General features: G+C 36.2%; 1 protein-coding gene across 1 annotated transcript in view; it reads left to right on the top strand.

Moving 5' to 3' along the window:
* The first annotated feature begins 1,557 nt into the window (after positions 1–1,557).
* The window catches only part of LOC138318616 (serine/threonine-protein kinase ULK4-like), a 29,471-nt gene continuing 6,846 nt past the window's right edge, over positions 1,558–24,182 (top strand). Inside the window, 24 exon segments of the mRNA XM_069261135.1 lie at positions 1,558–1,712; positions 3,484–3,656; positions 4,049–4,288; positions 4,819–4,984; positions 5,297–5,482; positions 5,759–5,837; positions 6,198–6,433; positions 7,046–7,121; positions 7,345–7,546; positions 7,844–7,904; positions 8,293–8,518; positions 9,808–9,886; positions 10,159–10,266; positions 10,554–10,637; positions 11,084–11,158; positions 11,404–11,490; positions 11,835–12,017; positions 12,312–12,433; positions 12,629–12,713; positions 15,512–15,642; positions 16,704–16,788; positions 20,966–21,074; positions 23,326–23,472; positions 23,857–23,992. Coding sequence (XP_069117236.1) covers positions 3,519–3,656; positions 4,049–4,288; positions 4,819–4,984; positions 5,297–5,482; positions 5,759–5,837; positions 6,198–6,433; positions 7,046–7,121; positions 7,345–7,546; positions 7,844–7,904; positions 8,293–8,518; positions 9,808–9,886; positions 10,159–10,266; positions 10,554–10,637; positions 11,084–11,158; positions 11,404–11,490; positions 11,835–12,017; positions 12,312–12,433; positions 12,629–12,713; positions 15,512–15,642; positions 16,704–16,788; positions 20,966–21,074; positions 23,326–23,472; positions 23,857–23,992 — 3,041 coding nt within the window. The 5' untranslated portion in view covers positions 1,558–1,712; positions 3,484–3,518.

A 24,182-nucleotide genomic window follows, 5' to 3' on the forward strand; every position in this document is an offset into this window, starting at 1 on the left:
TAGCATAGATAAAATGGTAAAGTGGGCAGAGAACTGGCTGATGACTCTCAATCTTACCAAATGTAAACATATGGAGATTGGTAACAACGAGAAAACATCCCAATACAACATCCGGAACGAATCCTCAAACATAACTATCCAGAAAGTCTCAACAGAAAAGGATCTAGGTGTGATCATAGATGAGAAGCTGAACTTCTCGGAACAAGCTAACATAGCAGCACAAAAAGGAAATCGTATCATGGGAGTAATTTTTAAGTCATTTACATACATGGACCAACATATATTCAGAACTCTTTACAAATCCCTGGTACGACCGCACTTAGAATATGCCACTACCATCTGGTCACCATTCCTACAAAAAGATATCATCAAAATCGATAATGTCCAACGGAGAGCTACAAAGAGGATTAAAAATATCAAAGACTTGTCCTACGAAGACAGACTTAGAACATTGGGTCTCCCTACACTGGAGTATAGACGAAAACGTTGTGATTTGATTCAACTATACAAGATTATTAATAAGCATGATAAAATAGTCTCAGACACAATGTTTAGTAGTCGACCATACCAGTCAACCCGAGGAAATACCCACAAACTGTTCAAGAGACAGGTCAGGCTGAATACAACAAAAAATGCCTTCTCCAATAGAGTCGTCAACCACTGGAATGCATTACCAAACGAGGTAGTAAACGCCAAGTCAATCAACAGCTTTAAGACTCAGCTAAACAAATATTGGAAGACCAACAACAAGTTTGTCCTAAGTGATCATCCTTAGTGAGGCCGGTAGTGTAACTTTAAAATAGATTTGGTCTAAGGAAACTGCAAAAGAGACTCTATTAAACACATATATGCAGCCTATAGACCAATTCTGATCGCCAGTCTACTCAGGTTTATATACTCATTTACCATTAAGTAGTACAAGTTGTTTGGGGATTGCCCCGCCACTTGTATCAGTGTTCCCCATTTAAAACTAAATATCATTGTATCAATTCTACCCTATATGATCAGATCTGAATTTATAATTTTATGTTAAAGTGATACTTTAAATCTAATCTATAACTGTATGTATACACAAATAGGGTACACCTCAATAATACATCATGCTCTTTACATTGAACGAGGCCCCATCAGCGAAGTATCAGCGAAGTATGAGTTCGAAAATCAGCTTGTTTCGACTGTAATCACGGAGTTATTGAACTTTGACATATTTCGGGGGGATAGAACGTTGATGATAGTAACCCCTAGAATATTGATATCAAGGGTGCTCTTATGATCCCTGTGTATCAATAAGCAATAAATTAATTAGTTGTAAACTTATCAAACATAGTGATAATAATTAAATGGGCCTGAATTTTAATCAGATTGCTTGTAAAAATATTATATTTTCATTTTTCAATTCAGATATTTATTTAGTAACTCAAATATCCTTTGTTATTTGTTGCTTTACATTATGGAAACCGGACCGATTTGGAAAATTGAGTTAAATTTTAGTTTTGCTATTTTTGTAACCGAAGTTCTGATTGGTCGATATTTACCATTACATCCAATCAAATTAACTCTAATAACAAAGGTATGGAACGACTACAGCGGCCATTTTCAAACAAATAGCTGAATCAAGAACTGACAAGACCGTATTTGCTGTGTTTTAACACACCCTTCCTCTGGGAATAATAACAAAGGAGATCTCTTGACATACGATGGTTCCATAAAAGGTTTGAATGATTCAACACCGCGAGAATACGCAAGATAGCTGAGAATTCGCCTCGTACTGAATAATATTAAACAGTAGGCCTAGCCTAAGCCAAGGTTTCGCATGTTTGTAACATCTGATTTGATTACAAATGTACATCAGTATTCACTTAAATGTTTTTATATTTGATAAGCTGGAAAATCGATGATTAAGTAATAAATTGTGTGGGTGCCCCATCCATCCCTCCACTCCAGCGCACCCACACAAAAACAAATTTGGCACAACCTACTCCCATAACATGAGAGTCGACTGGTCAGCCGTTTTTTTATCGGACCTTATTTTGCTGATTGTCGACTCTCATTTCCGAAGGCCTATTTCTTTGATGCAGCTTCCGACGTCAGATGAAGGCGGAAGGAAAAGTGCAATAATATCAATATTTCTTGCTCTAACAGTGATAACATTGATGTGTACTTACAGTTTAGGTATTAATTATCCCATTTATCTAGGAAACCCATATTTTGTGGCCTCATAAAATAGTATTTTAGCGGATTAGATATGATGAATCCCTTCCGTAACATTTTGACCTAGTTTTAAATATGGCGGCTGGTTACTACAAAAAACGGAATGTGAATTCAAGCGGGCAGAATGCAAGTAAAAGTTAAGGCAGATAAAGCGTTTTGGGGACTTTGCAATTCGTTTTTTCTATTTACCGGGCGGATCGCTTTCATCATGAAGTTTTGTCTGGGTCATGAAAGTTTACGTTAGGAGATGTAAATATTTGTTTTAGATGGATTTTACGGCTGATTTTGTCAAAAAAAATATTGATTTATGAAAAAGAGGTAGGTATTTGACATTAAAGACGATTTAAATATGATTTAAACGTTTTCTATTGTCACAATCCAAACTTTGAAAATGTTACCCTCAGCATCGGATAAATGGCCTATCGGAAGTTAGAGTTTAGACACGACGTAATGTTCCAAAAGTGTCTCGTCGTGCTATACCTCTAACATTGTTGGAGTAGGCACAACCCTGCATACTGTATGGGTAATAGTCCCGCGTTTGAGTAATAGATACCCACTTGAGTAATCATTTAGTTACCCAAATGCAGGATTTCTGTCGGTAATTGTACATATTTTGTCGTAGATCCCGATGACCGTCTTTTTCACGACGGTGAGAGAGTGCCAGGTTTAACTGGCTGTGTTCTTTTAGCACGGTCTTAAAGACACCAAGAGACTCTGCGTATGCCACTTTTGAAATGAATACACTTAAAGCCACACTATACGTAACTATCAACAAAAATTCAAGTTAAATTCTACTCTGATATTATTAGTATTTGTAGATGTAGTTAAAATTAAGATATATTAAAGAATATTTATAATGTATTTTTAATAACTTTGGTACAGCAGTTGTTGAAAGTCGATACATGTAAACATGCCTTAATTTTAAACTGGTTGTCATAGAAGTTACGATTATTGCCGAACGGAAATCGGAAAGTTCATGACCCGTTTTCAGAAGAGTTCTGACAGACATTACGTAGTTACAGTTGTCACATGACGTTCTCGGCAACGACGTTACAATGTCAGCTTACTCCGGCTTGTTCGACAAGTGGGACTCACCTAGCGATGTGTAATATTTATTTGATTTTTATTGAAATATTCCGAATCATTAATCGCTCATCTTGACTTCGATTTTTTTTCAACATTCTTTTAAATCATAAAAAATAAGAAAGATATGGATATAGGGCCTTTAATGTTGTTCTAAAACTTGTTATAAAAACTTGATCATATTTGTAGGTTTAGAAATAATGAAACTCCAATAAAGACACAACATGGAAAATTTTGTTCTCTATGAAGAGCTTGGCAGGGGAGACCACTCCATTATATATAAAGGTAGACGCAAAGGAACCATCAATTTTGTGGCCATCCATTGTATAGAAAAATGCAAAAGACCAGAAGTAACAAATACTGTAAGTAAAAAAAATTGCCATGAATGACAGTTTTAGATGATCAGGTCATTTATAAAGCGTGACAACTGGACGGTTAGGATTTCTTTTTATAGTTTAATTCTTTTATACCACAGCGTTAAAATGTATAAATATGATTTAACAATGAAAGAAAAGTGTAAACAATATTTAGCATATTAAACCTGTAAAATCTGTCATATAAGTTACAGTATTTTGTTTTCTTTTTTAACAGAGTTTCAAATTGTAATGATTGTGAATACCATTTCTTTTAAAGCAATATAATTTAATTTTATAAAATTTTGTTGAAAGCAATATTGTGTACTTTCTTTCCTATGATGAGTAAGTCGATAATCTTCGTATATATTTAGTGCTGTGTTTTAATATGTTGATTTAAGGTGCGGATGACTCATGACATCCAGAATCCAAATGTGGTGAAGTTTCATGAATGGTATGAGACGAGTAATCACCTGTGGCTTGTTGTGGAGCTATGTACAGGGGGAAGTCTGGAAGTCCTTATCAACCAGGATAAGAACCTTCCAGAGAGCTCCGTTCGGACCTTTGGCATTGATCTTGTAACAGGTCTCCATTATATACATTCCCTCGGCATCTTATTTTGTGATCTTCGGCCATCAAAGGTATCTCTATGCTTCAATCATCTTCAAGAATTTCCGGTGTAATTGTCTCAGCCCTGTTACCTAATGTTTTTACAAGATTTTAAAGGCATTTCCATTAATTGTGATGATGAAAAACTTGTGTAAGTGCAAAAATAAATTTTGAACTTGTAGGTGTGCAAGTTACATTGATAGAAGAGGTTTAAAATTTTGCAGGGAAAAAATCTGTTCATTCTGATTAGCTGACGATCTATGAATGTTGAGGTACCGCTCTGTTTATAGTAGCCTTTTTTTTTTATAATAAAAGGGATTGATGATTGTAAAAATAAATAAATGGTTAACATTTCATAATATATATAATATATGTCTATTGAATAAATTTGTTTTAATTTCAATATTGCAGTTTTAGAAATGGAATTCCTCGTTACTCTATATCATCATTATCAGAATTACAGCTTAAAAGTACATTTCAATTTGAAGCTTTTCATGTTTTTCCTGGTTTCTTGGTTTTATTCCAAATTGTTGGATACATTCCTGTTATGTGTCATTCTCAGATTCTTCTTGATGGGAAAGGAACACTCAAGTATGCAGATTTTGGTCTCTCTAAAGTCGAAGGAGAAAATCTTGATGAGTTATTTCAGAAATTCTCTGAAGCTGGAGAACAATGGAATGCTGACCTAGGGGATGACATAGGGTCAATGAAGAAATATAAAACTTCAGGTATATTATATATATTTATTGGGTAGCTGTTTTTGTTAAGTTGTTAAAGCATATGTGTATAACGTTTTCTCTCTGGTTTGCTCATACCCAGATAATAGAGACCATGGGAAAAATATATGTTATAAAGAGAAAAAATGATGACATTCATGTTCACAGAATGTTGCTGAGAAAAAATGTGGTCTGACGATTTTTGGGAGTGAAGAATAAATGAGCTGTTCAAATAAGATGAAGAAAAAAGTGGTTTATTACTTAAATTCTTTTTAGTGGTTAACTGCTTTGATTAAAATTTGTTAACCATGCATCCCATTTCAGGTTCAACTACATACAGTTCACCTGAGGTTTTGCAAGGTGGAGAAGTGACCATTCTTAGTGACCTATGGTCATTAGGTTGTGTTCTATATGAAATATTTACTGGACATCCTCCATTTCTGGCTGAATCCATACAACAGCTAAAGGAGAAAATTATCCATAAAGCATTGACCCCACCAAAGGTTAAAGGTAAGCTATTGACCCTACAAAATGTTTAAGGTAAGATATTGACCCCACCAAAAGGTTAAAGGTAATATGTCAACCCCACCAAAAGGTTAAAGGTAAGATATTGACCCCAACAAAAGGTTAAAGGTAAGATATTGATCCTACTAAAGGTCAAAAGCTATTCTGAAAGTTAAAAGTTAGGCATTGACCCTAAAATGTACTTAATGAAAACTTTTGATTGTGAAAGTCATGAAGCAATCTTTGAAAAATGTCATTATTTAAAGTTTTATTCTATTGTAGGAACAAGGTTTTCGTCAATGCCATCTCCTGATTTTCTAAGTTTACTGGAAGGTCTACTTCATAAGGACCCAGAACAAAGGTAAAGACCCTATTAACACTATGACCTCAAAAGTGATTATAAGTCTTATTAAAGTTTAACTGTGAAGATGATTTTTCTGTACTTATCATTTAGGAAATATCTGAGGTCAAGATTTTCCAACAATTTTGAGATATAAACTTGGTACATGTATTTGTTGAATGGAGAAAGGCTGGGTCATTTATATAATGCAATGAACAGGATTTGAAATTTTTGAGTAATTGATTTTTCACACATAATTTGTACAGGCTGGGATTATCAATTCATTTGATATTTTGTAAAACTTTTAAAGAGGATTTTGCAGTCTTATGAATATAAGTCTTTGATATGTATGATATTTAGACATACATCTCTATACTACAGACTAGGATGGCCCGGTTTGGTGAACCATCCGTTCTGGCAGGATCAGCTAGGCCATCTAGCTAAGGACCTGGTGTTGTCTCAGGACGTCCACAGTAGTATCGCCTCAACGTCACGTAGCAGTGTCTTCGTAGACGGCACTGCCTCGGCCCTAGGCAAGATAAAGACAATAGATATGGGAAAGAGTACTGACCGACCAATGTGTACTCTGGATGTCCCTGACACTATGCTCAGACCAGGTGGGTTAGATCACTCATTAGGAATTGTAAATCTATACTTGTAAGGCAATAACAGATAAATGATTTCCTGGATTCTAGAATTTGATCAGTAGATAAATAAAATAACATAGATAAGATCAGTAAAGAAAAATCTTTTGATGATATATGTATGAAATGGTAATTGTACTTCTCACAATATAAACATGTATTTGTTTATTTGTGATTTTGGAAAAAGAAAAGTTAAGAAACACAAACTTGTGAGAAAGTTTTGATACAACACATTAACATAATTGTGTTGCTTGCAACGCAAGGGCGACACTTACATATTACTATGTTGACGTCGTCGGCGTTGGCGTCCTGAAATGGTTTCCCTGCCATAACTTTAGTATTTATTGTCCGATTTCAACCAAATTTGGTTTATTGCTTTACATTAAACAGATCTCCTAGTGGTTTGATACTGGTCAAAATCCAGCAATATTTGCAAGAGTTACAGGACTTGGTTATTTCACCTAATTATTAACAATATTTTCAACTGTAAATAACTATTTATTGTGATACTGTGCAGGCGACACATCCACTTCAGTGGAATTCTTGTTTTGATATTTGTAAGAGATATAAAATTGATTGTTTCAGGATCCACATTAGGAGATTACATGCGACCTAAAACTGCCCCTGGCAGTGATGGAGGGGCTACTCTATTTACACTGAGGTAAAACAGACCATATTGATTCTTCTAGTATTTAGTTTAGTGAGTTGGAATATTGAATGAGAAATTTGGCCAAAATAAGCAGGATTTATGAGCTTGACCAGCTGGTTCAATATCTTATTGAATAGCTTATAATGCTAACATGAATTCCATATTTAGTATATTTAGCTATCGTACATTAAAAACATCAGTTATATTGTTACCCATTAGATAAACCATATTTCAGTACACGTCCACTCACCGCCACACCAGACGACAGAGTAGGCTCCCCTCACAAAGCCACTCAGTCTCCACTGTCGACGAGAGAAGTTATTGGGGCGATCGTCACAGGCGATCAGAGTCAGGAGGAGGAGACCAGGAATGAAGTGTTAGAACTGGTGTTCCACCCTAGTGACTTCCAAGTCACACCAATCATGGACAATTCAAAGGTAGGCCAAACTAAATCAAAGTTGTGCTTCTAGACGTCTGTGAATTTGATATGAATGGTTCATTGAGACCATTTTGAATGTTTCACTGCATGTACACTCTATTTAATCAGCTTTCATACTTCATTTAACATTTTCAAAATATATTTCCTGCATATGATTCTGTCTCAATGTCTGTTCAGATTTTGCTGAAATTTCCACATATGATATGTTATGACCATTACTTCACATACCATCAAACTGAGACTTTTTATTACTCTTAAATTACATTTTGTCTGTCAATATGAAATTTTTTTCCAGATTCAGAAGCCACCATCTTCAAAATTTGATCCTAAAATCCTTCCTGTTCCTCCGTACTCAGGTATGCCATAATTTATAAAAAGCAAATTGGGGCTGCGGTGGCCGAGTGGTTAAGATGCTTGACATATTGCCACAAGCCCTCCACCTCTGGGTTGCGAGTTCGAATCCCATATGGGGCAGTTGTCAGGTACTGATTGCTGGTCGGTGGGTTTTCTCCGGGTACTCCGGTTTTCCTCCACCATTAAACCTGGCACGTCCTTACATGACCCTGGCTGTTAATAGAATGTTAGACTAATAATAAAAATCTTAAAAGCAAATTAACATTTTAAAAGTGTAACTGTGCAGCTTTCATTTCAACATACTTTAAATCTACCCTATTTTTATCATTGATATATTGTAAAGGATGTGTTGGTTTTCTGTGATTTATTTGTTTTTGTTTGTATTATCAGTGGAGAAGATAAATGGTATGTCAGAGAAGGAACTTCACAAACATGTGAAGAGTATCATGGATAACCTATGTAACACAGAGAAGGGACCACCTTCTCAGAAACGAATCCACCTCCTTCATTACCTCGTCAGTGTGGTCAGCTGTGCTTCTGTCTCCACACTGATGGTCAAGCAGAATGCATTGACCGTTCTGGCCAAAGTTGTCAAGGAGACACAGCATTTGGAAGTGTGAGTTGATTATTGATTGTTAGACATGCCTACTACCCTACAGGTATGACATATGAATTATAGTTACTGCTCTGCCTCAGGTAGGACATATGAATTATAGTTACTGCTCTGCCTCAGGTAGGACATATGAATTATAATTACTGCTCTGCCTCAGGTAGGACATATGAATTATAATTACTGCTCTGCCTCAGGTAGGACATATGAATTATAATTACTGCTCTGCCTCAGGTAGGACATATGAATTATAATTACTGCTCTGCCTCAGGTAGGACATATGAATTATAGTTACTGCTCTGCCTCAGGTAGGACATATGAATTATAATTACTGCTCTGCCTCAGGTAGGACATATGAATTATAATTACTGCTCTGCCTCAGGTAGGACATATGAATTATAATTACTGCTCTGCCTCAGGTAGGACATATGAATTATAGTTACTGCTCTGCCTCAGGTAGGACATATGAATTATAATTACTGCTCTGCCTCAGGTAGGACATATGAATTACAGTTACTGCATTACTGCTCTGCCTCAGGTAGGACATATGAATTATAATTACTGCTCTGCCTCAGGTAGGACATATGAATTATAGTTACTGCTCTGCCTCAGGTAGGACATATGAATTATAATTACTGCTCTGCCTCAGGTAGGACATATGAATTATAATTACTGCTCTGCCTCAGGTAGGACATATGAATTATAGTTACTGCTCTGCCTCAGGTAGGACATATGAATTATAATTACTGCTCTGCCTCAGGTAGGACATATGAATTATAGTTACTGCTCTGCCTCAGGTAGGACATATGAATTATGTTACTGCTCTGCCTCAGGTAGGACATATGAATATGAATTATAATTACTGCTCTCATCTTATCATCATAAAAGCAGATTGGGGTATTACATATTATAGAATGTTTTTCCTAATGTCTCTTATTAAGTAGTCTTACTTTTGCCCTAAGCTAACATTAAAGGAGGACTGTGGGTTTTGTCATTTTGTAGACATGAAAATAATTGTTTAAGTAAGGCAGTGTTTACTTCTGTTAGGGCTCATGTTGGGATAGTCCGCTAAACCTGCCTATATTATTAGTCTTTTTTAGTTAATTTTTTTTTGCCTAATACATAGTCAGCTCGCGTTACCTCTTAAAAATCTGAAATCGTAGGACAGATTTTGCGTACGCTACTTCAGCGGCATTTTGTTTACCGCTCAACTACATATGTTTTTTTTTTTTTAAATTAAAATGTTTTAAAAATTCATTTGTTATTACATAATATATACATGTATTACATTACAGTAAAACTAAGGCAGCCCGTGTGATTGGACTGTTGGCTGTGAACACAGCAGCACTGGATGAGACCACCAATGTATCTGAGGTAAGTGGCTAGAGAATATGGCTTTTTTTGACAATGGTTAATACAAAATTCAAATTCTTTATTATTTTTGGCTTTACAGCTAGTTAGTTACATGTATTACACAATGTGTTCATTAATTCAGACATAATCTAGATACTAATTCTTAAAAATAAAAACCTAAATACAGATTATGTTAATTTTACCTCAGTCACTTGTTGCTGAGATTTTATATTCTGAGACAATATGCTTTGAAATCATGTTTTGAGGACATACATTTGATTTTTTTTTTCTAGACTTTGACAATCCTCACAGAAGTTATAAGGGAAAATGTAAAAAATGGTAAACTGAAGCAAGGTGTACTGCCGGCTGTGGGAGAGGTGCTGTATATGGTAGCTGTCCAGGTAAGGCAACATTAGTCAAACACTTGCCAGGAAAGTGAAACTATGTGTACATGTAGAAACATTTTAAGGAGTTGGATTATGCTGATGACATTATTTCTGAGTCCATTTGATTTCAAACCGCACAGTATAAATAAGTCAGAAGAAATTGTAATGATCAAGTATTAGGACAAAATACAATAAATTCCAAGAAAAAACAAAATTTTGGGGACGATTTGGTTAAATTTGGTGTAAGTTCAGATTGGTAATACCTTCCTGACGTCTACAGACATCTGATTATGATTTTACAGGAACAGAGCCGTGTCCAGCCGGTGGAGGCATGGACCGTGCCCTCTATGACATTCACAGTCATTGCACGCTGCTGTAGAGAAGGGGTAAGTGTTATAATAGACGTCATCATTTCAAGTGATATGAACTTCTTTTTGGGAGTTTGTGTTAGGGCTCAAACTCTGTCCATTTATCAATGTACCTTAATACGAATAGAAAGTTTTAGACTTTTTTACTTTCCTTAAATCAAGACTCTTTCTCGTGTACTTCTTGCCACTGGAAATGTTAACTTGGGTTATGGAGGACTCGTCCTAGTAATGAGGCATGTCATGTATCAAAGGTCACTCTGACTTGTACGATATCTTTATCTTTGCTTCTTGGAACATTCTTAGTTTCTTTCACACCAGGCTTTAATTTGTTTGATTTTGAAGATAATGCATATTTAGATAAAATTGGAAAAAAAAGAAGAAAGAAATAGATATTTAGATTGATACTGTTCAAAAAGCATTTGTCATTTAACAACATTTTTATGGAAATCTTTTCTCATTGACAGGAAGATGTGGTAGTTAACCATGTGGCTGCTAAAATTGTGGAGAATGTAGTGACGACACGGGGACAACACACACAGGTAAAACAGGACGTTGTGTGAGGGGAAAAGATGTAAAAAAGGGATATAACAATACAAAACTAATAATTAATCTTGGCCCATACTCAAAGTATTTTGGTCCTCTGTGTTTGATATTAGGTAAGAAAGTTTTCTGATGATTCACTAAGGGATTGAGAATTTGAAAGAAGAGTGTTACACAGGAACAGTGTAAGTGTATTTCGCCTTTGGTATGGTCATACGCATCTCTATTTTGATTTGTATTGCAGAAATTTGTAAACAATGAGATGGCTCAATCTCTATGGTATATCTTCAAGCATTCTACAGTGGATTCCCTAAGGATCACAGCCCTGTCGGTATGTGTTGTATCAGCCTTGTTATGACAACTTGTAAATTAAATTTTTTGGTTACCTAGTGGATATTTTGTTTAAACAATACTGAAGAGGATAGGCGTCTAAAATTTGCCCAAACTTCATGACACATCATTTTTCATCAGAATTTTATTCCGGAATACAAAGACCTGATGTTCCTTATATGACTTTTACCAGATCTATTATCTTGTTAAGGTGACTCTCTTTTGTGATTTGTGAGATCTGATTCACCTGTCAGTACAAAGTGACTGGATGTCATCTGCAGTATACTTCGGTAAGACAGCACTATAGAATCACTGAGGCATTAGAACCTTATGATGTGTTTCCAGGCACTGTGTCGGCTGACCAGGCGGAACCAACAGGTGTTTCAGAGTGTGATTGACACTGTAGGACTGACCACGATTATGTCTGCCCTGTCCTTTGGAGTGACCCGTATACAGCAGGCTATTGTGACAATGTTTGGGGCATTAATATCCTCAGGAACTCACCTTAACAGACTGATACAGGACAAGGTATGCTGAAGACTCTCTCTAATAGTATTGTTCTTCTGATAACTATGATAAACACATGATTTAAATTTAATCTTGGCTAACAAGCATAATTAATCAAATTTAATATGATCATTTTCCGTATCTTCCTTGATCCAGATTTCTATGTTAACTCCTGTGGAGAAATGTTTTCTATCTTTCCAGTGTTATATCACTGCCATCCCCGAGGTTATGGTAATACTCCTAGTGTTTGATGATCATTTTCCTATCAAGGAATCCTTTAGGAATGTACATGTGTAACATTGTGTTTCCAAACAGGATTTCCTACAGCGGTTGATACGACTACTGGACAGTCCATCTACAGTGATCCGAGCCAAAGCGTTTGTGGTACTACACGAGGTGGTTAAGAGTAGCCACGAGATGTTGTTACAGAGCTGTCAGTTAAGGTTTGTTTATCATTGAAAGGAAAATAAAACTTAGAGAAATTAAACAAAAAGCAATAAAATCGGAAAATATTAAAATAGAAAGCTAAAATTAAACTTTGTTGAAACAGTAATGGTCTGCTATAAAAGATGGATCATTGGATATTTCTTCCTGTCTGTTGAGTGTTGAAATTATCTCATCTGATGTAACAGGACTTGTGAAGGAGTGTACATTGACGTGCGTGACAGTCGGCGACAGACACCCAGGGATGGTAAACCAGAGGGCTGTGTTTGGCGAGTACCTTACCATGACACCAATCAGAACATTGTACTTCCCTGTTGAGTGTTGATTTACATCTGTCAACTCAACCGGTACAAACTGTTTATAAGTTAATCAACCTTACCAAGTGTCTAGATCTACTCATAACACACATTGTGGACGGTGTACCTAAACTGTTTAGTTTAACCTTAAGTCTATATTTGGAGTTACCTTACCAAGTGTCTAGATCTACAATTCGATTACATAACACACATTGTGGACGGTGTACCTAAACTGTTTAGTAAGTTAGATTACCTTACCAAGTGTCTAGATCTACATATAACACACATTGTGGACGGTGTACCTAAACTGTTTAGTAAGTTAGATTACCTTACCAAGTGTCTAGATCTACTCATAACACACATTGTGGACGGTGTACCTAAACTGTTTAGTAAGTTAGATTACCTTACCAAGTGTCTAGATCTACTCATAACACACATTGTGGACGGTGTACCTAAACTGTTTAGTAAGTTAGAGTACCTTACCAAGTGTCTAGATCTACTCATAACACACATTGTGGACGGTGTACCTAAACTGTTTAGTAAGTTAGATTACCTTACCAAGTGTCTAGATCTACTCATAACACACATTGTGGACGGTGTACCTAAACTGTTTAGTAAGTTAGATTACCTTACCAAGTGTCTAGATCTACTCATAACACACATTGTGGACAGTGTACCTAAACTGTTTAGTAAAGTTAGAGTACCTTACCAAGTGTCTAGATCTACTCATAACACACATTGTGGACGGTGTACCTAAACTGTTTAGTAAGTTAGATTACCTTACCAAGTGTCTAGATCTACTCATAACACACATTGTGGACGGTGTACCTAAACTGTTTAGTAAGTTAGATTACCTTACCAAGTGTCTAGATCTACTCATAACACACATTGTGGACGGTGTACCTAAACTGTTTAGTAAGTTAGATTACCTTACCAAGTGTCTAGATCTACTCATAACACACATTGTGGACGGTGTACCTAAACTGTTTAGTAAGTTAGATTACCTTACCAAGTGTCTAGATCTACTCATAACACACATTGTGGACGGTGTACCTAAACTGTTTAGTAAGTTAGATTACCTTACCAAGTGTCTAGATCTACTCATACACACATTGTGGACGGTGTACCTAAACTTTTGTATAGTAGGTCTAGATCTACTCATAACACACATTGTGGACGGTGTACCTAAACTGTTTAGTAAGTTAATTACCTTACCAAGTGTCTAGATCTACTCATAACACACATTGTGGACGGTGTACCTAAACTGTTTAGTAAGTTAGATTACCTTACCAAGTGTCTAGATCTACTCATAACACACATTGTGGACGGTGTACCTAAACTGTTTAGTAAGTTAGATTACCTTACCAAGTGTCTAGATCTACTCATAACACACATTGTGGACGGTGTACCTAAACTGTTTAGTAAGTTAGATTACCTTACCAAGTGTCTAGATCTACTCATAACACACATTGTGGACGGTGTACCTAAACTGTTTAGTAAGTTAGATTACCTTACCAAGTGTCTAGATCTACTCATAACACACATTGTGGACGGTGTACCTAAACTGTTTAGTAAGTTATATTACCTTACCAAGTGTCTAGATCTACTCATAACACACATTGTGTGGACGGTGTACCTAAACTGTTTAGTAAGTTAGATTACCTTACCAAGTGTCTAGATCTACTCATAACACACATTGTGGACGGTGTACCTAAACTGTTTAGTAAGTTAGATTACCTTACCAAGTGTCTAGATCTACTCATAACACACATTGTGGACGGTGTACCTAAACTGTTTAGTAAGTTAGATTACCTTACCAAGTGTCTAGATCTACTCATAACACACATTGTGGACGGTGTACCTAAACTGTTTAGTAAGTTATATTACCTTACCAAGTGTCTAGATCTACTCATAACACACATTGTGGACGGTGTACCTAAACTGTTTAGTAAGTTATATTACCTTACCAAGTGTCTAGATCTACTCATCAACACACATTGTGGACGGTGTACCTAAACTGTTTAGTAAGTTAGATTACCTTACCAAGTGTCTAGATCTACTCATAACACACATTGTGGACGGTGTACCTAAACTGTTTAGTAAGTTAGATTACCTTACCAAGTGTCTAGATCTACTCATAACACACATTGTGGACGGTGTACCTAAACTGTTTAGTAAGTTAGATTACCTTACCAAGTGTCTAGATCTACTCATAACACAACATTGTGGACGGTGTACCTAAACTGTTTAGTAAGTTAGATTACCTTACCAAGTGTCTAGATCTACTCATAACACACATTGTGGACGGTGTACCTAAACTGTTTAGTAAGTTAGATTACCTTACCAAGTGTCTAGATCTACTCATAACACACATTGTGGACGGTGTACCTAAACTGTTTAGTAAGTTAGATTACCTTACCAAGTGTCTAGATCTACTCATAACACACATTGTGGACGGTGTACCTAAACTGTTTAGTAAGTTAGATTACCTTACCAAGTGTCTAGATCTACTCATAACACACATTGTGGACGGTGTACCTAAACTGTTTAGTAAGTTAGATTACCTTACCAAGTGTCTAGATCTACTCATAACACACATTGTGGACGGTGTACCTAAACTGTTTAGTAAGTTAGATTACCTTACCAAGTGTCTAGATCTACTCATAACACACATTGTGGACGGTGTACCTAAACTGTTTAGTAAGTTAATACCTTACCAAGTGTCTAGATCTACTCAATAACACACATTGTGGACGGTGTACCTAAACTGTTTAGTAAGTTAATTACCTTACCAAGTGTCTAGATCTACTCATAACACACATTGTGGACGGTGTACCTAAACTGTTTAGTAAGTTAGATACCTTACCAAGTGTCTAGATCTACTCATATAACACACATTGTGGACGGTGTACCTAAACTGTTTAGTAAGTTATATTACCTTACCAAGTGTCTAGATCTACTCATAACACACATTGTGGACGGTGTACCTAAACTGTTTAGTAAGTTAGATTACCTTACCAAGTGTCTAGATCTACTCATAACACACATTGTGGACGGTGTACCTAAACTGTTTAGTAAGTTAGATTACCTTACCAAGTGTCTAGATCTACTCATAACACACATTGTGGACGGTGTACCTAAACTGTTTAGTAAGTTAGATTACCTTACCAAGTGTCTAGATCTACTCATAACACACATTGTGGACGGTGTACCTAAACTGTTTAGTAAGTTAGATTACCTTACCAAGTGTCTAGATCTACTCATAACACACATTGTGGACGGTGTACCTAAACTGTTTAGTAAGTTAGATTACCTTACCAAGTGTCTAGATCTACTCATAACACACATTGTGGACGGTGTACCTAAACTGTTTAGTAAGTTAGATTACCTTACCAAGTGTCTAGATCTACTCATAACACACATTGTGGACGGTGTACCTAAACTGTTTAGTAAGTTAGATTACCTTACCAAGTGTCTAGATCTACTCATAACACACATTGTGGACGGTGTACCTAAACTGTTTAGTAAGTTAGATTACCTTACCAATGTGTCTAGATCTACTCATAACACACATTGTGGACGGTGTACCTAAACTGTTTAGTAAGTTTATATTACCTTACCAAGTGTCTAGATCTACTCATAACACACATTGTGGACGGTCTACTCATAACACCACATTGTACCTAAACTGTTTAGTAAGTTATATTACCTTACCAAGTGTCTAGATCTACTCATAACACACATTGTGGACGGTGTACCTAAACTGTTTAGTAAGTTATATTACCTTACCAAGTGTCTAGATCTACTCATAACACACATTGTGGACGGTGTACCTAAACTGTTTAGTAAGTTATCACCAGCCATACCTTACCACACGGTCCAGGCCAAACAGCTGAAGACCAGTCTACCTTACATACATATCTTCCTACATCTAGTCACCAGCCAGGTAACTCTCATTTGTATAAAGTTTATATCCCAACACAGTCCAGGCCAAACAGCTGAAGACCAGTCTACCTTACATACATATCTTCCTACATCTAGTCACCAGCCAGGTAACTCTCATTTGTATAAAGTTTATATCCCAACACAGTCCAGGCCAAACAGCTGAAGACCAGTCTACCTACCTTACATATCTTCATACATCAGTCACCAGCCAGGTAACTCTCATTTGTATAAAGTTTATATCCCAACACAGTCCAGGCCAAACAGCTGAAGACCAGTCTACCTTACATACATATCATATACATCTAGTCACCAGCCAGGTAACTCTCATTTGTATAAAGTTTATATCCCAACACGGTCCAGGCCAAACAGCTGAAGACCAGTCTACCTTACATACATATCTTCCTACATCTAGTCACCAGCCAGGTAACTCTCATTTGTATAAAGTTTATATCCCAACACAGTCCAGGCCAAACAGCTGAAAAGTCTACCTTAATAATATCTTCCTACATCTAGTCACCAGCCAGGTAACTCTCATTTGTATAAAGTTTATATCCCAACACAGTCCAGGCCAAACAGCTGAAGACCAGCTACTTTACATACATATCAGTCACCAGCCAGGTAACTCTCTTTGTATAAAGTTTATCCCAACAGGTCCAGGCCAAACAGCTGAAGACTAGTCTACCTTATAATACATATCTTCACCAGCCAGGTAACTCTCATTTGTATAAAGTTTATATCCCAACACAGTCCAGGCCAAACAGCTGAAGACCAGTCTACCTTTACATATTCTATCAGTCACCAGCCAGGTAACTCTCATTTGTATAAAGTTTATATCCCAACACGGTCCAGGCCAAACAGCTGAAGACCAGTCTACCTTACATACATATCTTCCTACATCTAGTCACCAGCCAGGTAACTCTCTTTTGTATAAAGTTTATATCCCAACACAGTCCAGGCCAAACAGCTGAAGACCAGTCTACCTTACATACATATCTCAGTCACCAGCCAGGTAACTCTCATTTGTATAAAGTTTATATCCCAACACGGTCCAGGCCAAACAGCTGAAGACCAGTCTACCTTACATACATATCTTCCTACATCTAGTCACCAGCCAGGTAACTCTCATTTGTATAAAGTTTATATCCCAACACAGTCCAGGCCAAACAGCTGAAGACCAGTCTACCTTTACATACATATCTCTACATCTAGTCACCAGCCAGGTAACTCTCATTTGTATAAAGTTTATATCCCAACACAGTCCAGGCCAAACAGCTGAAGACCAGTCTACCTTACATACATATCTTCTACATCTAGTCACCAGCCAGGTAACTCTCATTTGTATAAAGTTTATATCCAACACAGTCCAGGCCAAACAGCTGAAGACCAGTCTACCTTATATATACATATCTTCCTACATCTAGTCACCAGCCAGGTAACTCTCATTTGTATAAAGTTTATATCCCAACACGGTCCAGGCCAAACAGCTGAAGACCAGTCTACCTTTACATACATATCTTCCTACATCTAGTCACCAGCCAGGTAACTCTCATTTGTATAAAGTTTATATCCCACACACGGTCCAGGCCAAACAGCTGAAGACCAGCCTACTTTACATAAATATCAGTCACCAGCCAGGTAACTCTCATTTGTATAAAGTTTATATCCCAACACGGTCCAGGCCAAACAGCTGAAGACCAGTCTACCTTACATACATATCTTCCTACATCTAGTCACCAGCCAGGTAACTCTCATTTGTATAAAGTTTATATCCCAACACAGTCCAGGCCAAACAGCTGAATACTAGTCTACCTTATATATACATATCTTCCTACATCTAGTCACCAGCCAGGTAACTCTCATTTGTATAAAGTTTATATCCCAACACAGTCCAGGCCAAACAGCTGAAGACTAGTCTACCTTATACATACATATCTTCCTACATCTAGTCACCAGCCAGGTAACTCTCATTTGTATAAAGTTTATATCCCAACACAGTCCAGGCCAAACAGCTGAATACTAGTCTACCTTATATATACATATCTTCCTACATCTAGTCACCAGCCAGGTAACTCTCATTTGTATAAAGTTTATATCCCAACACAGTCCAGGCCAAACAGCTGAAGACCAGTCTACTTTACATACATATCTTCCTACATCTAGTCACCAGCCAGGTAACTCTCATTTGTATAAAGTTTATATCCCAACACGGTCCAGGCCAAACAGCTGAAGACCAGTCTACCTTACATACATATCTTCCTACATCTAGTCACCAGCCAGGTAACTCTCATTTGTATAAAGTTTATATCCCAACACAGTCCAGGCCAAACAGCTGAAGACCAGCCTACTTTACATACATATCAGTCACCAGCCAGGTAACTCTCATTTGTATAAAGTTTATATCCCAACACGGTCCAGGCCAAACAGCTGAAGACCAGTCTACCTTTACATACATATCTTCTTACATCTAGTCACCAGCCAGGTAACTCTCATTTGTATAAAGTTTATATCCCAACACAGTCCAGGCCAAACAGCTGAATACTAGTCTACCTTATATATACATATCTTCCTACATCTAGTCACCAGCCAGGTAACTCTCATTTGTATAAAGTTTATATCCCAACACAGTCCAGGCCAAACAGCTGAAGACCAGTCTACCTTACATACATATCTTCCTACATCTAGTCACCAGCCAGGTAACTCTCATTTGTATAAAGTTTATATCCCAACACGGTCCAGGCCAAACAGCTGAAGACCAGTCTACCTTACATACATATCTTCCTACATCTAGTCACCAGCCAGGTAACTCTCATTTGTATAAAGTTTATATCCCAACACGGTCCAGGCCAAACAGCTGAAGACCAGTCTACTTTACATAAATATCAGTCACCAGCCAGGTAACTCTCATTTGTATAAAGTTAATATCCCAACACCATGCCAAACAGGTGAAGACCAGCCCTCTCATTATCAGTCACCAGCCATAAACTCTCATTTGTATAAAGGTTTTATCCCAACACAGTCCAGGCCAAACAGCTGAATACTAGTCTACCTTATATATACATATCTTCCTACATCTAGTCACCAGCCAGGTAACTCTCATTTGTATAAAGTTTATATCCCAACACGGTCCAGGCCAAACAGCTGAAGACCAGTCTACCTTACATACATATCTTCCTACATCTAGTCACCAGCCAGGTAACTCTCATTTGTATAAAGTTTATATCCCAACACAGTCCAGGCCAAACAGCTGAAGACCAGTCTACTTTACATACATATCTTCCTACATCTAGTCACCAGCCAGGTAACTCTCATTTGTATAAAGTTTATATCCCAACACAGTCCAGGCCAAACAGCTGAATACTAGTCTACCTTATATATACATATCTTCCTACATCTAGTCACCAGCCAGGTAACTCTCATTTGTATAAAGTTTATATCCCAACACAGTCCAGGCCAAACAGCTGAAGACTAGTCTACCTTACATACATATCTTCCTACATCTAGTCACCAGCCAGGTAACTCTCATTTGTATAAAGTTTATATCCCAACACAGTCCAGGCCAAACAGCTGAAGACCAGTCTACCTTACATACATATCAGTCACCAGCCAGGTAACTCTCATTTGTATAAAGTTTATATCCCAACACGGTCCAGGCCAAACAGCTGAAGACCAGCCTACTTTACATACATATCAGTCACCAGCCAGGTAACTCTCATTTGTATAAAGTTTATATCCCAACACGGTCCAGGCCAAACAGCTGAAGACCAGTCTACCTTACATACATATCTTCCTACATCTAGTCACCAGCCAGGTAACTCTCATTTGTATAAAGTTTATATCAAATATTATTTTTAATTATCATTATCAAAGTTTAGTTTTTGGTGTGATCTTTGATTTCTTGGCAGTTCTTAAATATTTTGAATATGTTGAACCTCACTAAATCAAACTTTCAAGACTTTGTTTTGTCCATACTTAACTTGAAATATTAAAACTTAACTGGAATATCAAGATACTATAAATCAACCTACTTTCATGGCGACTTAATTTCGTGTTTTCATGAGCTTTACACGATTGAGACTGCTTTGGTTGTAGTTTACCTGTCTTTGACACATTTTTGCAGTGATCTGTTTTCACAATTTCTGATCGCCTGTGAAATACACAAATTGAGTCACACATGAGAATTAATTTGTTTACAGCAAGTCAAAAGTTTCCCCATAGTCCTATAGACTGATCATAATTCTTATCTATGAAATGAAAATGATTAATAATGATCTTTATTAATTCCAGGTGTTCCGACCTCGTATAGTCAATGAAGCGTTCATCAGAAACCTGTCGACACTTCTGTCCCATGTCCGTAGTATAGAGATGGGCGACACTAACATTGAGTCTGCCAGTGGTAAGTGTACAGTCTGTCAAACAAAGGAGTTAAATATTCTACTGAATTACTGAATGTATTTGGCAGGTCTACAGAGTATACAGTATTCCTGCATGTAGGATATTGATGATTTGAGAAATTGTTTTGCATTGAATTGTGTTAAATGCTCATGAAATATAAGGATTTAAAAAAAACCAGACTGCATCGTACAGTTGTTTTGTCCTATTGTTTGTGATATTAATGACCCATATTGTTAGGAAGCAACCAAATAAAAAAGATCAAGTTCATCAAAGGGAATACCAAAATCTATCATTGATAGGAAATGGCAAAGGTCTATAAGTCTTATCTTTTTGAAAATGTTTGATAATTTATAGATTTTGAATTTTAAATGTACATGTTGATTAAATAAGAAATGTGGCACTATTTGCACAAATGAAGGCATCACAATCAGCTAATATATACTACTGGACCAAGTAAATCTGGGGTTGGGAAAGGACTTTATCCAGCAAAATATGTTGACATGTATTTTACTAAGATTGTTTTCTGTTTGGGAACAGATAAACTGAAAGGTATTGACATTACAGAGCTAGATGTTTTGCTTTTGTATAGGAGCTAGACTACTTGTAACCTTGCTTATCTCTGTCCTATCTAGCTAGATAGCTCTAACATCATGGATTATTTATAATCCCATCATCATCCTCAGTTCATGTTTTAGTTATAATTTCTGTGACGTTGAACAGTAAAATAGGAAGTTGTATTGTAACTTGATTTTTGTATTATCCATATATTTGTTCCTTTTCATTATTACTACAGTATTACTATTTTTCCTGTAAATCTCTGATGATAATTTATAATTAATAATTGCTTGTTTAATGTATTTGTGTCACAAAATATCTCATCCCATCCTTTTTATAAGTTCTTGTTCCTTAAGATACAATTAGATGATATTGGATATCTTATCCATGGTTGAAAAGAATGTTGCATGTAAAAGAGATTGAGTCTCTCTCTACCTATTTTGTTTTTATTTAGTTTTGAGGTTTATCTTTTTTAATGATATCTTTCTTCAGTCTATAGTACCTGATAAGTTGGAATCCTGTTTGTTGATCCTAGTCTGTATTCACAGATGAATGAACACACTTGATACAAGATATTTATTGTGTACACATGTTCTTGTTAAATTTTGAACTTATAAAAGGAATATTTGCTTTAAAATCTGAATGATTAGATAACATTTTTTTAATGTATATATTTGCATAAATCTGTTAATGACTAAGAAGATGAAATTTGTAGAGTCTTTGCTGAAATCTCATAATGATAAAAATTATAAAGTTTATCGTCAGCCTCTAAGATAGCCATTCATTTCATACTCAAACTTCCCCGCCATTTGTTACTTTGACCTATTTCAATGCCTTTCTTAGTTTGAATCATCACTGATAATTGCATACCACACAAGCTTATCCCTTTTGCGCTTAAACAAATTAAACAGATTTTTGATACTGTATGATGTTATATAATGTCAGGCTCCAGTTTCCATCAATGTTTGAAATTAATTTTTGATATGGTACTATCTCAGAATTAAAAGAATAATTGATAAAATTAACTCCTAGAAAATCATGATGGAACCTGAGAGACTAGCATTGAGGTTAAATACAAGTTTGGCTAATCATATAGACTTGTTGGGTTTTAAAAATATATTCCTGTAGCTCAAATTCATTTTATCCGTGTGTCTTCCGATAATATTTTCTAAAGTGCAACACTTATGTCCTGTAATTATTGTATGATTCCTAGGTAATTGTATCCCTGTGTTTCATTCAACGTTAATAAAAACAGTAAACTAATTTATAGTAATTCTATTGATATGTTTGATCAGAAATCCATGTATTTTGTGTATTATATTTATTTTGTCTAATTACAAATGTACTACATTTGCTAAACTGATAATATACTATGTTAATTTCTCAACACCATTGTTGTCATACAGGAAACTCTGGTTTTCAAGAAGTCACTCAGACCTTAAAACACTTCGTATATCGGACATTGTGAAATCCAATAAGATGATTTTGTCTCAATGAATGCAGCATATGTATGACATCTAATTTACTTCTCTGTGCCGTGTAGCAGATTGACAGAAAATTTCCTCAAAAATTTGTTTTACACAGTATTAGTGAAGAAATGCATGATCTATAAACTGATTCATTTGACAAATTTATATTTTGTAACAGTTACACACTTTTAAGTATGTGTTTAATCTGAAATATATTTCTTTTGTTAGGCTCCATCGCTCCCGGCGAGTTTGTCAACACAGCCATGTCTGTACTAGAAGGAATCTCACAACATCCCGCTATACTGACGGAACATGATCGGGTCATCATGGAGACCATACTGCCCATCCTAGCCACACTGGTCGAGAGTCAGAATGGTCAGTTGACCACTGTGTTACTTTTGTCTCAATGAAATTACAAATCAACTCTGATATTTGTTGCAACATTGGCGGTATTTATTGAATTTTGTTTGAATGAGCACTTGTTAAATGTTTATACCATATACAAAATTTACATCATTCAATTTCAATACTTCTTCATTGATTGATATAATCTATCTGTTAGCATTTGCAAATTTTCTGTATGAATCATTTTTGGAGTAACATCCCTCCCGGATACCAAAACTAGGTTGTCTGAGAATATTGGAGTAATTGATTGCCACAATAATATAAATTGTATAGTCAAACAAATTTAAATGGTATGTGTATATTGTTACCCTGATTTATTTACATTCAATAAATCTTGTTTTGTATTTCCTACAGGTGATACCAGAGCGTTGTCGCTGCGTCTAATCTCTGACATGGCCACAGTCTATCTCAGTCAGGACCAGTTTGAAAGTGATGCCAAAATTAATATCTCCCATCTCCACAAAACTGTCAGCGAGATTCTCCTTCCCAAGTATGTTACTTGATATTTAGTTAAGAGTGGAGTTAGATAGAATGTACTGTGTCAATATATGTCTGAATACATCAAAGATTTAAAGATGTATCCTTTGAATATGTAATTGTGTTGTTTTGTTTGAAGGTGAAAATAGGGAATTATGAAGATGTACCAAAGACAAAGATTAGTTTGATGATAGCTATAGAGT

The sequence above is a fragment of the Argopecten irradians genome, chromosome 3 (genome assembly GCF_041381155.1).
Source record: "Argopecten irradians isolate NY chromosome 3, Ai_NY, whole genome shotgun sequence".
In the NCBI taxonomy this organism is placed as follows: domain Eukaryota; kingdom Metazoa; phylum Mollusca; class Bivalvia; order Pectinida; family Pectinidae; genus Argopecten; species Argopecten irradians.